This window comes from Semicossyphus pulcher, unplaced genomic scaffold (genome assembly GCF_022749685.1).
Source record: "Semicossyphus pulcher isolate SPU_LCO1_2020_fin unplaced genomic scaffold, fSemPul1.0.p SCAF_9, whole genome shotgun sequence".
Taxonomy (NCBI): domain Eukaryota; kingdom Metazoa; phylum Chordata; class Actinopteri; order Labriformes; family Labridae; genus Semicossyphus; species Semicossyphus pulcher.
Window position 1 is genome coordinate 12,102,447 of NW_027211770.1, and position 16,252 is coordinate 12,118,698.

Sequence of the window (16,252 nt, forward strand, 5' to 3'; positions counted from 1 at the left end):
TAACCACAAGCTAAAGATGGTGATTACTCAAAGTTGAATATTTGCTTGCAAAATGTGAATGTTTTTCAGCCCACAGTTTGACACAAGCACAGAGAGAAATAGGAATTTAAAAACTGCTTCTTCCAGGACAAATGAGTAAAAACCTGATGATACAAAGGAAACCGACAGATGTGACAGAAGGCAGAAGGACAAAGAGAAAGTGTGTGGTGTGAAATGACAGATCAGAGACGCACAGGATGACTCTGATTCACTCAGGAAAGAGAAGAATATGCGGGCAGATGAAACAGCAGAGTACAGTGACACAGATAATGATACAGACAGAGGACACTGCAGAAAGAGACAGCTAAATAACTCCTACAGGTCCTAATGGCTCCTGTAATATCGATTTCATCCACGGTCTGAGGGAGTTAGGAGCAGCGGTCGGGCCTGGATGACAGCACATTAGCTCACCGAGGGAAGAAGTGGCCGGACCGGACACAACCTGACTCACGGAAAATGTCACAACCAGCCGAGACGAGATGGGACCGAGGGCAGAGATAATGGTTTCATTCTCTTTCCGCGGCTGGTGAGAGGAGGAGGCCAAATAGCTGAGCGAGTCCCTCGCAATCTACACTCATACCTCCTATAATCTCCCTCTCTGCTGACGGTATCTTTCTAACCTGCTGCACCTGTTTCTCCTCCAACCCTCCTCTATCCGTCAGAAAAAACACGTAAGAAGATGAAGGTGGCAATAGTTGAAAAACAAAGAGGTAGACTTTATCCTGCTACTTCAAAAGGCTGATTCAGTGTGTGCATCAGAGAGACAGGGCCCGGGCCCAAAGCGAAAATACTCCTCTGGCACTTTGAGTGTGAGCACATGTTTCTGTGTGTTTCCTGTGAAGTGTGCCCAGACACATTCCTCACTGTGGCGGTTTATGTAAAACACTGGCGCTGGCTCACAGCCAACACTGACCTCTGCGCTGCAGCTCTGCTAACACTGCAGTTGGTCACCTTTTTAAATAGCACGTTTAACCAAGTCTGGCAGAAAGCTGGACATGCGTGCACTCTGGGTTTATGTGGAAGTCTTAGCTAGAAACAGATGTGGCTGCATGTTGTAATGGTGCAACGGTTGATTTTAAAGATACGGTCAGGAATTGATTAGGGGTAAGTCTTGAAAAAATCTAACAGTTATCTGTATCAAAAGGGGTTATGATTTAATATTTTGCAATATAATGTGATGCTATGGAGTCAAATAAAGGTCATCTAAATTTGTGAATGCTGTGCTAGTCTGAGGAGTGAGCACTAACAGCCCCCTGTGCTCAGAGCCTCCACATCGGGCAGAGACAGCAAATAATACTGCTAGCTGCAAGACTAACTTAGCTCTTGCTCTTAGCTGTTACACCAAGCGACCTCACAGGCCCTCAAGCTCTTGTGTTGTGTTGAGAACATGCACGCTAGATCATTTGCATCCTGATTGGATAGTTTAGCTTCCTCTGATTGGATGGTCAGTGGACAACGTTGAGGCGAGCTGATTGGCTGGTTAGCTGAGGCGTAAAGAAAGGGTCAACATTTGTGCTTTTGTAACTCATAGCGTGCTACTTCAGGTTCACACATGCTGATAAGAAACGTGTGACTTTGTGAAATCTCAAAAGTTGAAAATATTGTGGCACAAATTCAAAATTCACTTACAAATAGTTTCTAGAGCTACAAAAAACTTTGCAAATCTTTTCTGTGAGCACTAAATATTTCTACACCTGCAAAACCTTTTTACAAACTTCAATGTGTGAGGACAATTTTTTTTTGATAGATACTTGCATGCAAATTTCTACATGCACACCAAACATGAAATATGACTGCAGGCTGTGAAATTATTTGTGAACATTATTTTGCAAGCTCAAATCTCTTTGACCGTTATTTGACTCCTTACCGATACTTTTAACATAGATTTATTGTGCAATGAAAATCACAGTTGAAATAACATCCAACATCATAGCAATACTTTCTCTGCAATATGTGCAAAGGGATTTATATTGTTTTTGGGTGGGGAGGATTGCATGTAAACAACTGTCTTCTGACCACTCAAAGCGCTTACATGTCACATTTACCCTTCCACCCAAGTATTCATAAAATACTTTAGTGCCATGCTACTACTATTACTAATCAGTTAAATCATTCACACGCATTCATACGGTGGAGAATTTTAACAGGGAGCAATTGGCGGTTCAGTGTCCTTCTCATAGTATAAAAGATGGACGACATGACAGCTCCCTATAAGTGAAGCCAAAACATCTCTATCGCCCCCTGCTGACTGGCTGCAGTATAGGTCATAAAGCCCGCCTCCTCCATGTTAACAGATGGGACATGAGTCAAACTATAAAATCAAAATACCCGTCAAATAAATGTTTCTCAAACATGGTTTCTGTCATTTTTCTGTCATCCATCCACAGTCATTGGTCCATCCCAAGGATACCTCAACATTTAGACAGAAGGAGCTCAGGATCGAACCGCCAACCTTCCGATTAGAGGGCGACCACCTCTGTGCCTGAGCCACAGCTGCCCCCTTACAGTGTTTTGGAGAATCTTAATAGTATCACAAAAGATAAAATCCCAAAACACAAGTGTACCAGGTTCTGTTTCTCCCCTGTGTATGATCAAAACAAAATAAAGAGGGGAAACATAAACAGCTGCTGCAGGAAACTAAGTTGCTTCCGATGTGTGATGGATTATTATTTGTGATACCACCCAGTAGAATAAACATAATGCCACATATACAAACACAACCACACAGCCTTTCCTGATTTCTGTCATGTTTATATGCAGCAATAACCCATACAATCTCCCTCGGAAATAAAGAATGACTCTACACACTGTGATTCATGAAATCCCATCATTACCTCTCTCTGCACACACTAACACATCAGAGCACGCACGACAATCTCCTCTCTGCACTACACACAACCCCTCATTTACAAGTCTGCCGAGCATGAAATAAAGCTTTTCAATCACAGCCTGCTTGTTCATAACACACTCATAATGAGAGCAATCCATTTTACTGGCAGCCTGCACTCACGGCTCTGCAAAACGCATCGTGTTGGGCCAAGAAAGCAGCTTTTTACCATGAGCTATTTTTGTAATTATTATTTTTCTAATCTGGAATTCAAAGCAGGAGCATGAAGATGAAAGGTAGAGTCCTCACTGTGACACCTCTGTCCTCTTATATCTGCACAGTAACAGGAACCACAAGGCTATGGCTGCAGGATTGGTGATCAGCTGCACACATGACAGGTCGTGGATCATTTAGGCAAATATGGACACACACGAACGCAGGCAAGAACACATACACACAAGCTTGTACGTTCGTATGTGCACTTTTTCTCTGCAGATTTAGAAGTGGAAACATCTTGTCATTCATCAAAGAGACAATGATAGTGTGTCATGTGGGGTATACTGTGCTTGGGCTGGCTTGGCAACACATCATGCATGATAAACAATAGTGCTCTCTTGCTTGTCAGACATGCAGCAACATAGGGCTGTGACGGTACCAAAACTCTAACGCCCCCTTGCGGTTCTGCGGTTTACTGCCGCCCCAGCCCCTTGCTGGAGTATGTTTTGTTTATTTAATTACAGCACGTCCCCCAGATGGTAAAACATGAGATAACACGGCATGAGCGGTGGAAACGCGAGTTTATTAACCACTTTTAAGTTCGTATCTTTTATTGTTGAAATGAAATCTGTGGTGACGGCTAGTTGTTGTTGTAGCGGCTAAACTAGCATGTCGCGAGACCGCACATGTGCTCGTCTGCGGCGAAAAGAGTTGAAACAGCGGAGCTCTGACAGCAAGGTTTCTTAAGCTGATTACTGTGTGAAGTTTGTTGTTCATGATGTAATGTGCTGTATGGGAAAGGTGAGGTGCTTCCCTGGGACAGATGGATAGCGAGTTTACTGCGTCCCTTTAGATTTTAATGCGCTAGAGATGCTGGACGCGTACCTAGCAACATCGCTGGGTCTATGATTTTTTTTTTTTAAAAGCGGTGGTAATGATGGTTGGCATCAGAGCCCTTTGCCAACATTTAGACGATGCAATCCCAGTTTTGTATACAAAAATCGGAATACTGTAAAAGCCCATAAAATTCATGCATCTTTTTCCTGAGAAACAGGCAGAAACATGGAGAAAAATGGACACAAGTCTGCAAAAATGTCACCATTGGTTATCGTTTATAATTCATTCAATGACACTTAATGTTGAGACATGTTTTGTCACATGTCTAAATGAAAATAATTCCAGTTCATAGTGTGTTATTATGCAGGTCAAAGGTCAGCCATTCCTTTGGTTTAACTGTTATATTCGCACAACCACAGAATTTTGAGGTGAAGACACAAAATTGCAGCTTACAGAATGACTGAGCTTTTACATGAGACTGAACGGTTTCAAGCTTCATTTAAAAATAATATCTCAGTCTGTGTTTTTGTGAAGCCTGATCCCAGAGTCACTGTGAAAATATTTCACTTGCAGCTCCAGCAGTGATTACACAGCGTCCCCCCTCCTGTTGCTCTGCATGAATTTAGTGAGCAAACAGACAGAGAGCAAAAGGCAGCGACACAGATTTACCCTGCTCAGCCCCTCTTCTTGTCTCTCCACGAGGCTTGTGCCCTAAATCCTTAAATTCACATGGCTGTGCCGCAGCGGCAGTGCAACAGGACAACACACAGAAAGTGTGCCAATCCATTTCCTCTCAGCCGCCCTAACTCCCGGCTGGGAACACTCACACGCTGATCTGAATCCACTACTACACAACAGATTGTGTTTGTGCCTTGTACCAATTCTTCACACCACAGACTGACAACATCCTACACCCTTTAGGATCCAAACTGGGTTACAGGCCTGTTTCTGAGGGGACTTAATGAGACGTAATGAATGTACCAAGTTTAGATCACAATGGAAAAACGAGACCAAAATTGCAGCATGTGCAGGTATAAACAACCACTCTCTTCACCTTAGAGCATCATAACCCCCACTCATAACTCCAAAATGAACACAACTGCACACTCATGTCGTCTTTCCACAGAAAAATGGCCTCAGTTCACTGTGCCAATCCTTTTATTTCCAATCCCTTCGACCACAGGCTAGACTGTACATGGTGCATCTGCACAGCCTGGCACGCAGCGTGATGCCAATCCTCTGGCTCATAACCTCATAACCTCAAACTCAGAGCAATTACAAGCTAGCTAGTGTGTGTAGCACATCAGAACAGACCAAGGCTGGTACATAACACTGCAGAAAAAAATACAGTACAAGTCCCCTGGCTGCAGCGCTGGCCGCTGTCGCACGAACCTGATAACACAAATTCCCCTGCAAGCAAAGATAACTGCGGTAAGATGCAAGTGACTATGAAATGCATCTCATACCCATGATGTGCACCCACGACTTTGAGCTACATTTCAGATGCAACAAATGGATTCTCATTATTTATTTGTAATCGCAGCTGTGTAAATGTAAGTGCTCTCAGAATTTAGTGTCTGCTATACTCAAAGATTTACAGTGCATGTGATTGTGATGGATTTCAGATGGCTCTTTCATTCTGCAGTTCTGGGTCAGAGCCCAGGATGTGAACCGCTCTATGAGTCTCAGAGAAAAGAGACAATTGGGAGGCATTTGTCACACTGCTCAGCCTGGTTTGGACTGGCTTAAAGGAGAAGTTCGGTATTTTTAAACCTGGGCCCTATTTTTCATAAATTTGGGTGTCAAAATGACTCAAAAAGTTTTGGAATCGGTCCAGCAGATGTCCTCCGCCAGCAGCCGTAATTCGGCTGCAATGGCTGCAACATAATCCCCTGGAGCAATTGCGCCCGATCAAAGTACGTCCACTAAAAGTGCTTGTTTTTGCTGCTGACAGGCTCAGATTGTTACACCAGGTTTCCGACAACATTACAGAAATTATCACAAAGATCGTCCTTAAGTAAGATCTTTTTTGTGAAACCAGAAACAGAAGTCTCGCTCTGAAATCTTGCGAGTGGTGAGGTGTTACCCGAACAGGACGGTGGAAACGTGAGTTAGAGTTGGAGAGAGGACTGCCAGCAAGAATATATTTCAAAAGCCGTGGCTGAATATTTACCTGATTTCGACGATGAAGATGAGGCATTTGAATTCAATGGCCATCCCTATTTATTTGAGCCAGAGTAGCCAGAGAGCGAGGAGAGAGAGAGAGAGACAGAGAGAGGCAACAGGCAGAGGAGGATAAAACAAATACACTGACCTACACTTTCTGTACACCAACACAACAATCTCTACAAAATTATCTCTCCAACTCTAACTCACCTTTCCGCCATCCTGTTCAGGTCACATCTCACCAGCCGCGTGATTTCAGAGCGAGACTTCTCCTTGAGCGAGACTTCTGTTTCTGGTTACACAGAAAGGATCTTACTCTTTTAAAAAAAGACGATCTTTGTAGGGATCATTTCTGTAATGTTGTCGGACACCTGGAGTAACAACCTGAGCCTGTCAGTGGCAAAAACAAGCACTTTTAGTGGACGTACAATGGGGCGCGTTTGCTCCAGGGGATTATGTTGAAGCTATTGCAGCTGTATCGCGGCTACGGTGGACCGATTCAAAAGTTTTTGTTCCTATGAGTCATTTTGACACCCAGGTTTAAAAATACCGAACTTCTCCTTTAAATGTGCAGACGTTTTATGAAGAGCAAAGAAACGGAGGAAATGAGAGAGCGGTTTGGTTTAGTCATAACTGTGTGTGCATTAGTCTTACCGGCGTGTGTCTGTCCTTTCTTAGTCTGCATGCGTCCTCTTGTGTTTTCTCATGTGTGTATGCAGGCTTTTGTGTGTCTGTGTTGTGACCTGTGTTTCACTGAGCAGCAGTGTGACTGACACCCTTTGCACGGCTCTAAGAATAGCGCTCCCTCTGTGAGAACGATGTGCCACTTTTTCAGCTTTTTGGGGTAGCAGAAAGCAGGGCACATGCGACTGTAGATCTTCGAGGGACTTCAGCACCAACACCAAAATCGATGTCTCACTCTGAGAAAAGTAACACCAGCATCTTCCAGGGAAACTGAGCGTCTAGCACGGATGGCACGCGGTCTGCAGCGGGCGTTTGCAAGAATAGGAGGGAGTTCTTCTGTGTTGTGGTGTTGTAAAAAGTTGTGTTTGGAGCTTCAGCTTTTTTAAAACTAACTTTGTTTGACAGATGTGGTAGGAAACACAATATGCCAGCTTTCCAGGCTAGAGAAACGCCTAGATGATTCTCACACAAATATCCAAACCACCTGAGAGTTTGAAGGAGCCAACTGCTTCCATTAGAAGGGCACGGAGAGTTAAAACATAAAAACATTGAGTGTTCAAGCCAACTGAACTTTTAACCTGCTGTAAATGTGACTCTAATGGACATATCGGCTTTGAGTGCAGTAACCGTAGCTTATTCTTATTTAATCTCATCATGTATCTGTCGTACGAAGATCAAGTGTAGTGCACTATTTCTGCTGCTGCCCTACATGTTGTGTGCTCAGCCTGGTCTATATGATGGCCTGTAACAAGCAGCTTGTTTGTCGCGTCTCCTGTGTGACAACCCCAACTAGAATAACATCAAGTGTCCGTTGCCGCGGTGCATCACCAGAGATCAGATAAACAACTCTCTCTCTCTTGTTCCACCTCTTGCTCCATTTCTTTATCTCTCCTTCTCCTCTAACCTTTTCATTTATTTATTTTATAATCTTCCACTCACACACACGCACTATCTTTCTATCCCCCCCTCAGACATAAAGCCACTTCTCGCAGCATCTACTCTACTCCAGTTCTGTGACCTTCAGCCGGAGCTGGCAGGGGGCCTGGGGACTGTGGTGAGCTCAGCTTTCATCGGGTTTCTCATATTGTTGTTACAGTGTGGCTTACAGTAAAAATAACACTTTGCTCCTACCGCAACCCCTCGACCTGGATCTAACCCCTAAGCACAGCAGAAAAGGGGTATGAATAAGTCATAACAAATGGGACGGGGAGGAAACAAAAGCTAATCTCATGGTGCAGCTCTGGCACCGTGTTTAAACGTTCGATCTGTAACAACAGTGTGGCGCCCTCAGACCAAACAAGGCTTCCCCACAACTGAAGAAATGTTAGATTCTTCTTCCTGCCTGTTCTCACTCAGAAGACGTCATAAACGGCAACATGGGCAGTGGCACAATGCAATTGCAATACGATTGCTCCTCTCTAGCCTTATTTCTGGACGCTACTTTATTATTTTGAAGTGGCAGTGAAGACAGATGACTTAGGATAACGCCTGCTAAAAATGGCATCAAGCAAACGCAGGTCTTTAATCCAGGAGACAGGGGCTCGATTCCTGTGTGTGACTTTTCTGTAGAAGTTTGCTTATGTAAGTTACGTCAAATACAGTGCATTTGTTACGTAACGTACATAAGTTAGGCCACATCCTTTAGCAGTTGTTTAAACCCAAACCATTCTCTTTTTCCTTCACCTAACCAAATATTTTTGATGCCTAAACATAAACATACTGTGACGCTTCACAACATAAATGATGTGTTCATAATTACTGCAACGGTAAAATGTAAAATGTGAAAAGTTTATTAGCAAACTTTATTTTGAAAATATAGCTGATTATACTTATAATAATTATTGCTTACTTGATGCAAAGCCCTGAGCATGCTAAACTTGACGCTAGAGTGGTGTGATGATTGTCATCCTGGAGGTGTGTCTCTAACGTGTGTCTCTTCGCAGGTCACTAATTAGAGTAATTAAGCACACCTGGGCCGTGTGCTGAAGTAACTTAAGCTCTTACAGAAGGCTCTGACTCCCTCTGCTCTGGCCCTCTCCACAGGCCTTTAGCTGTGTTTGCATTTTACAACACCTATCCACACACACATCCTCCACTCATGCACTCACACACCACTGACTTCCACACCTCATATTATAGATATTTATGTGGGTTATTTAACTCAGCCTGATGTACTTTAATCTGGTTTAATAAAGAATTGTTTAAATGATTTCAGGTTGTCAACATTTCTTCGATCAAAAAGATGCAATCTCCCTTATTTTACGTACCGAAGCTTTGAAAAACAATAAAAAAGACCTCTATGATCAGTTTTCAACCCAAATCTGCAGTGAAAGAGAGAGAGAGCTGAGAGGCGCATGCTGCATAGGAAGTGGAGAGAGCGAGGGCCATTAGTGAAAAGAAAGCTGTGAAATGAGACGTAATTTCTGATTGTTTTACAGCAGTTACGCTCTAAACAACAAACTAACAAAACTACACCTCAGGAGCAACACCGCAGGAAGGTACACAATTTAGTTTGTGTGCGTCTGTCTGCTCCGTCCTCCGTTACCTGCAGCTCCCATATAGCAACGACACAGAAGACTTATTCACAGGAGGGCAAATACAGATGTTTTGTGAAGTCCTTTTGGCATCTTTTAAAAGACAAACAGCGTCTGTTGCAGACAGACAGAGAGCAGAGGAGAGACACAGCGCTGTCACCAGGTCTCTATGTATTCATTTAGTCCCGACCTGCAAAAACAAGAAGATTACCCAATTTTTTCGAACCTAATGTTCTTTTTTTATTGCTGTGGTATCAAAACAGGTAGTGAGGTATCAAGTTGTTTTTGTTTGCTTCCCTTTTTGTTGTCACTCCCTGAGCTGAGTCATGAAAAGTGCATCGTATTTTGAAGCTGTATTTGACGAGTTGGGAATGAGAACATGTTGATGCCATTTGTTTACTATAAGCAGCAGCTTTTGGAGGAACTATACTAGATTTAAACTCTTTTTTTATTGGCTAAAGCCGCATTAAGGCCTGCAACTAACAACTACGTTCCCAATTTCATGAATCTCCTGATTTTTAAAAAATATGCTGATCAGTAAAAAAAAGTCAAATTCATATTCAAACTCCCCAGGGCTGAGTTGACACACATTACATATATATATAGAGAGAAAACTTGAACCAATATTTCCATACCTCAGCGTAAGTCTTTCCTATAATGTGATTCAACATCCCATCATGCAGAGCAGAGAGAACAGAGAGCTGTAAATCAGGTTCACACCATTCAGTCAAACAAATATAACTCATAACCCAAATATAACTGATTTGAATGCAGAGTGTGAGCAGCTAAAGGAAACAATGGCCAGCAGTCTTACACGAGCCAGTGATGTGCATGTGAAGGCTGTTTCACGGAGCTGAATGGATGGTACAAAGCAGTTTCAATGCTGTATAATGAGCTACTGTGCTCACATCTGTGCTCTCTGCGTAGTAAGAGCTGCAGCAATAATATCCTTTATAATGAAATGCACAGACAATAACACACACGCGATCTGGAGGATGGACGCACGCTGCACAAACACAAAAATGCGCGCGGCTGTGTTTGAAGTCGTTTCATTTCTAATCTGTTTAAGGATGTAATAAACCCTGACAGAATATAAGTAGAGTTTGTGTTCTTATTATGGTGCTACAGCTGTTTCTCTATTCCTTTCACACTTCACCGAGCCCGGATAACAACCTCACCTCCGTGTAGGATTTACAAATCTCCTCTTTTTCTCTTTGTTTCTCATCTCTTATGTGACATCCTACCACCCTCTCTCTCTCTCTCTGCTGACTCTATTGACTTCTGACATACTTCGTGGTCCCCAGGCCTCACTGCTGGCAACCCTCTGCGTCACCCTCTCTTGTCCTTTTTTATGCAACATGGCTAAATTTGAAAGGATGAGAAGACGAGGGAGAGAGGAGCTTTGATTGGAAGCAGTTGTCTTGACATTATCGACTTGCTGCAACTTCATTTTGTATCAGTACAAGTAGGACTGTTGTAAAAATGTCTCCCGGGGTGCTTAAGATTGTCTCGCATATCTCCAGCGTCTGTATGGAGTTTTAAGTTTTAGGAGTCTGCAACAAAGACGAATGGTATCTACTGAATGACAAGCTTTCAGTGACCACTGGGACACTATGAAAGTATTATTTATGATACTTTCTTCTTTTATGAAGCAAACAAAAACTTTTCTATTGATCTCACTATAACGTGAAAAGGTCTCATATGAAGGACAAAAGGTCCACCTGTCCCATGCTCGAAGACTGATTAATCGTTTGCAGTCTGACAGTCTAACTTGGACCAACAACTTGCGATACATATTCTAAATGAATCCACGCCCGCCAGAGGTCCTCTCTATGATTGCCAAGGTGTGATCTCATTCTGCAGTGCTCTCATGACAAATGGGACTATTTCTTCTAATCGCTTCACAGCCTTCATTCCCTCAGATATCTGCATTCATTACCGCCGCAGGAACAAGGTCTCGGCCATTGAGGGAGGGGATGAATAAGAAAGCTTGAGTGAGCGATGGCTGTAGTATCTTCTACCAAATCAGAGTGTTTGGTGGGATATGGGCCAGGTTTGATGTGACAGACAGCACTTGATCTGCCACGGCTAGCAGCATGTCTCTGTGCAGGCTTAAAAACGGTTCGAGCAGGGTGTTGGTTTAGCCGTAGTGAATTTAATTAACACATGCTGTACAGTATGTCCTGAGTAACTTTTGTTCTATAAATATCCTATTGTTACTAAAACAGTTTGCAGCAAGCCGAGCACAATGACCCACATACTTATCCTAAAACAGGACACCTAAAGCATGAGGGGTGGCAGTAAGCAGACAATAATGTGCACACATGCGGAGGCCTCAGCAGGTGCTGATAGCTTTTACAGAAATCTGAATGTCAGAATATAATTGAGTTCAACACAGGAAAACTCACAAACGAACAACAGGCTCACATTGTCATTGTCTGTGTCAATTCTGTTCAGCACAATAATGTGTCAAGAATGGTTGATGTAACAGAGGAGCAGCTACAGCTCAGCACCAGCAAAGCTGAATGAAGGAAACTTTTTGCACAGCTCCAAACTAATCGCCACAAAGTTGATGAACATTTTATGCGTACAGCAGTAGTATTTACTTATTTTGTCTTCTATGGAACAGCTTTAATGTAGCCGCATTGCACCGAGTGTAACTTTATTGTCACGATCTGCATGTCCTCTGCTGAGGGTTAGGTGTAGTCTAATCAACCAGCATTCACTCCCCTATGATTAACAGACAGATGCTATAGACATAAATTATTGTTATCAACTGCAGCTCCATTGCTAGGCCCATGGTTTTCTGATTAACTGCCAAAAAGATCACAAATAAAATGTCATCACTTCTCCTCCTTGTTGTTTTATTTTGTAATCTGCTACCCTTGTGATGCTCTACTTCCTGCCTTTGTGTTTTCCTGCTTGTTTATGTGGCCTGCCCTTATTGTTTTCACCTGCCCCTTTGATTGTCTCACCTGTGTCTGATTAGCCTCACCCCATTTGCTGTATTCGAAATGGCATACTATGTATACTATATACTATATACTACACTACCAGTCAAACGTTTGGACACATTTTCTCATACAAGTGAATGGCAAAGTGTGTCCAAACTTTTGACTGGTGGTGAACATACTGCATACTGCGTTCGGCGGTAGTATGTATTATGGAGCTGTTCAAATTAATTTTGCAGTATGCTACATCAGGTGCCAGTTTGTGGTTTTGGAAAGCAGAAGTAAACAATAGCCCGCCTATAGCAAACCCTAGCTTCTTTAGCTATAGCGCCCCCTTCTGCTGCCGTCTGCCATTTCAACTGCAGCTGTGACGTTCCAGCGCTTTGCATTGTGGGACACAGTAGGCGAGGTAGACTAGTCTGATGCATACTGGAGATTTTTTCCGAATCAGTACAACATCCGGGTACTTTTGGTTTTACTGCACATTTTGCTTTTGTTTGCAGACTACATGCTACATTTTGGCCAAACCAGTACGTGCTGCTCATATAGTATGGCATTTCAAACACAGCCTTTGTCTTTCCATGTCTCCGTGCCCGTTTGTCTACTTCTGTCAACTTTTGTCTACTTATCCTCTATCCTAGTAAGAGTTATATCAACTCGCCCGTTTATTCTCCTGTGGACTAGTTAAGTTGAATTCTGGACTCTTTTGAGTTCTCTTTGTGGCTCCTCGTGTTTTCTCCCTTGTTGGATTTGTGGTATGAAAAGACTTGGATTTTCGTAAAAATGCTGAACAGTTTTTGCCTCTTGTATTTTTAAATATCCTAAAGTCTGCCACTGGGTCCTCTCTCCCTTCATTTGTTAAAACTCTGAACGTGACATGAAAACAGTTAAAGCTGCACCATGTTCCTATAAACTGCAAGAATCCAGTGTTAGATGGACAGTTATATTCTTCACATGCATCCAAATGTTTAGCAAATAACAGCCATAACTTACTATTATGCAAAACTGAGGCAATGTAGCAGAGTGTTTTAGTCGTTACTCTTATATATTTCTATAATTTCTTCCTGCTCACACATAAGACAGGCAGCGATTGAATACTGATAATGGGGGAAAAAATACCACATGAATATAACCTGGATATATAATGTGTAATATACAATGTACAACTTACATGAGCTTCAGCAACATTCAACCAATCTTTCATTGTTCTTTGAACGGCATAAATATCGTGTCCACAATGGCAGTTAAGTTTAGATGCAGACTGTGATTTGTTAGTTTAGATACGGGGGACTACCTCCTCTTACAACCTCATTTGCATCATAAATAAAATGTTTTTTAACAATCTGCACAAACTGAACATTATGAGTCGCTTGATCATGAACATCAAAAATCAACAGTAACAAATCCTTAGAGGTTTAAATATCCCTCTTCTGCAGCTACTTATACCAGAAATCCTATGTTTCCTAATGCAGATATTTCAGATGCATATTTGTGGTGAAGCCTTCTTTGCACTTCTAAAGTTAGGAATCAAAATGAACAGGATTCTGGAGAAAGATAACAGAGTACATACAGTCTATGACGGAGGATGTCCTACCTGAGAGCCTGATGAGGGTTTTCCCAGCCTGGGCGTACTGCCAGCTGTGGTTATCCAGCACTGCCATTGTAAACCAGAACTAGCTGATCAATCTCAGCCTACATCACACCCTGCACGACTCCAAAACAGTTATCAATCTACCAGTCCCAGCTTTCTAACCGATCCATTGTATGGCGAGGATGCAACCGAACAACCGCCTTGCCATATATTGGCCAACGCCCTGCCACCCACCGAGCTGCAGACAGCCAAAGACACTGCCAGCTCCTTTTTGCATTCACCAACTGGCCCTTTTTTTTTTTTTTTTCTCCATGTCACCCCCATGGCGTGTCTCTAACCCCTCCCCAAAACAAGATTTAGTAACAAGTGCTGATTTGCATTAAAGAGTTTCTCCCATGTGTGGCTGGCTGGCTACTCACGGGGAGGAAAAAGTTAAGCCAGCCAAACAGTTGTCGCGGGTGGATTTGCGGGTGAAATAGGCTTTAATAATGATTGGTTGTAATCTTCTCTCTGACGGGGGCTTTGACTCAGTTGGTGACGGCTTGCGCAGGGGGCACTTTAAGTACCTTTAATGTAAATAACGTCCTCCTTATCATCTTTATTAGGAGCACAGTGAGTATCTAACTTTAGATGCAGGCACCAAAAAAGCACATGCATCTTGTTTTCTTCTTCTTAAAAGGGGGCATTATCTAGTTTCTTCATGTATCATCATGTTAAGTTTTTTTGACCCTCAGCACAATCTTGACGTCAATAAACGTCAGAAAAACTTCAACAACATCTCCATCTGTGCTGACGAAAATAATCAGACTGTTTTTTCCCCCTTTTTCCGAGCATGGCCAAATGTGATTCAAATACTCGTGCGTATCCCCCTTTTATAAAACAGTCGCTTGATTTGGTGCCAGCATCTTTTCAGCGGAGGAAACCAAACAAAGAGCTCATTCTCTGTTTACTCCTAGAGAGAAATTAAGCTTCTTTGTTGCGGCTCAAAGGAAAAGTCGAGGGGGGGGGGATTACCGTTATTTTTTCCAAACTGTGAAAAAAGCTCAGATAAGCTGTAAAAAAAATGGGTTTATAAGAAATGCAGCTCAAAGGCAAGGCTAGTAGAAGTCATGATACAGCAACTAAAGCTCCTGTGATTAGCACGCAAACATTCTTTAACGCAAGTGTTACATAACGGACAGGCTCAGTGTTTCTTTACGGCACCTTCTGGAAGCACATACCGGCTTGGGTAGGTGTCTGACGGGGCTCCAAAGTCAGCCGACCCTTCCTGTCCCTGAGAAGAGCCATGTAGTGCAACCGGAACAACATGGTCAGACCAGCCATGTTCTGCGTCACTGATAACAATCCAAAATGTGCCGTCGTGACGAGAAATTAGCCACCAAAAGTGACGGTCCTGTTGGTGAGCGAGGTCCCTGAGACTGTGGTGTCAAAAATATTCTTTTCATGCACAAAGAAGTAGAGAGGTGATGGTGTTTCTCTGCCGATGTTCAGTGTGTGAAAGTTCCTTCTCTTGTCTGCGGGAGCTAAAAGTAGTGTCGGTCATGCTGTTTGTGTACGCAAGCGGGCCAGGTCACATATCTGTATGATCCTGTTGGAATAAATAACTGAGAGGGATTGGCACGTCTGAGAGAGAGAGGCTGAAACAGACATACAAACAGATGAGTGAGTGTGCAGTAGGTCAGGTAATTTGGGCTGTAGATGCTTATTTGTTCTTATTGTTGCAGCAAAACATACACAGTTCTCGTTGTACTGACCTCTAGGCACAGATGGAGTAACCATTTTCTTAAAGAGGGGTTTGATACTGTTTCGCATTTTAAGACATATATATAATGTTACAGTGTTGGATGTCCAGACTAAACGTGGGAGAAGTTTCAAATCTGTAGGTAAAGTATGTTAGAGTAATCCCCAGGCTTCTCAGCTCAGTCTGCAGGCTGCTGTACACGCCAGGTTTCACACATTTTTTTCTACACGCTGCACTTTGTGATGTCAAAAAGTGCAGCCTCAGCAGGCTTCGGAGAGCTGGCCAATCAGAAGAAAGCAGGCTTGTAGGGGCGCGGTTTCTTAAAGGGATAGAGCTGACTGAGTTGTTTCAGGCAGAGGCTGTATGAGGGCCTGCACAGAGCACCAGTGTGAGAAAATTAGTTTTTTTAAATTGTAAATTATGCTAAGCTACTCCACAGGTATCACAGAGTGAAATATGAAGTTTGAAATTAGCATAATACTCCCCCTTTAAAATATTAAAAAACAGGCCTCGTTTGTAGTTTAAACTGCCTGCAAGTGCTCCTGCATGTATGCTTAATCTTCTGCCCCTCTCATTACCCTTTTCACCCCCTTTTAACCCTGCATGTTGACCTTTATTCCCAATCTGTCATGTTTTACTTTCTGCTCCTAACTTCATATTCAACTT

At 42.8% G+C, this 16,252-nt stretch overlaps 1 protein-coding gene across 1 annotated transcript in view; it reads right to left on the bottom strand.

Annotated features, from left to right (window-relative positions):
• The window catches only part of triob (trio Rho guanine nucleotide exchange factor b), an 89,086-nt gene extending 73,920 nt beyond the window's left edge, over positions 1–15,166 (bottom strand). Inside the window, exon 1 of the mRNA XM_069656934.1 lies at positions 15,066–15,166. Coding sequence (XP_069513035.1) covers positions 15,066–15,153 — 88 coding nt within the window. The 5' untranslated portion in view covers positions 15,154–15,166. The remainder of the gene's footprint in view (positions 1–15,065) is intronic.
• Between the last annotated feature and the right edge of the window lie 1,086 nt (positions 15,167–16,252).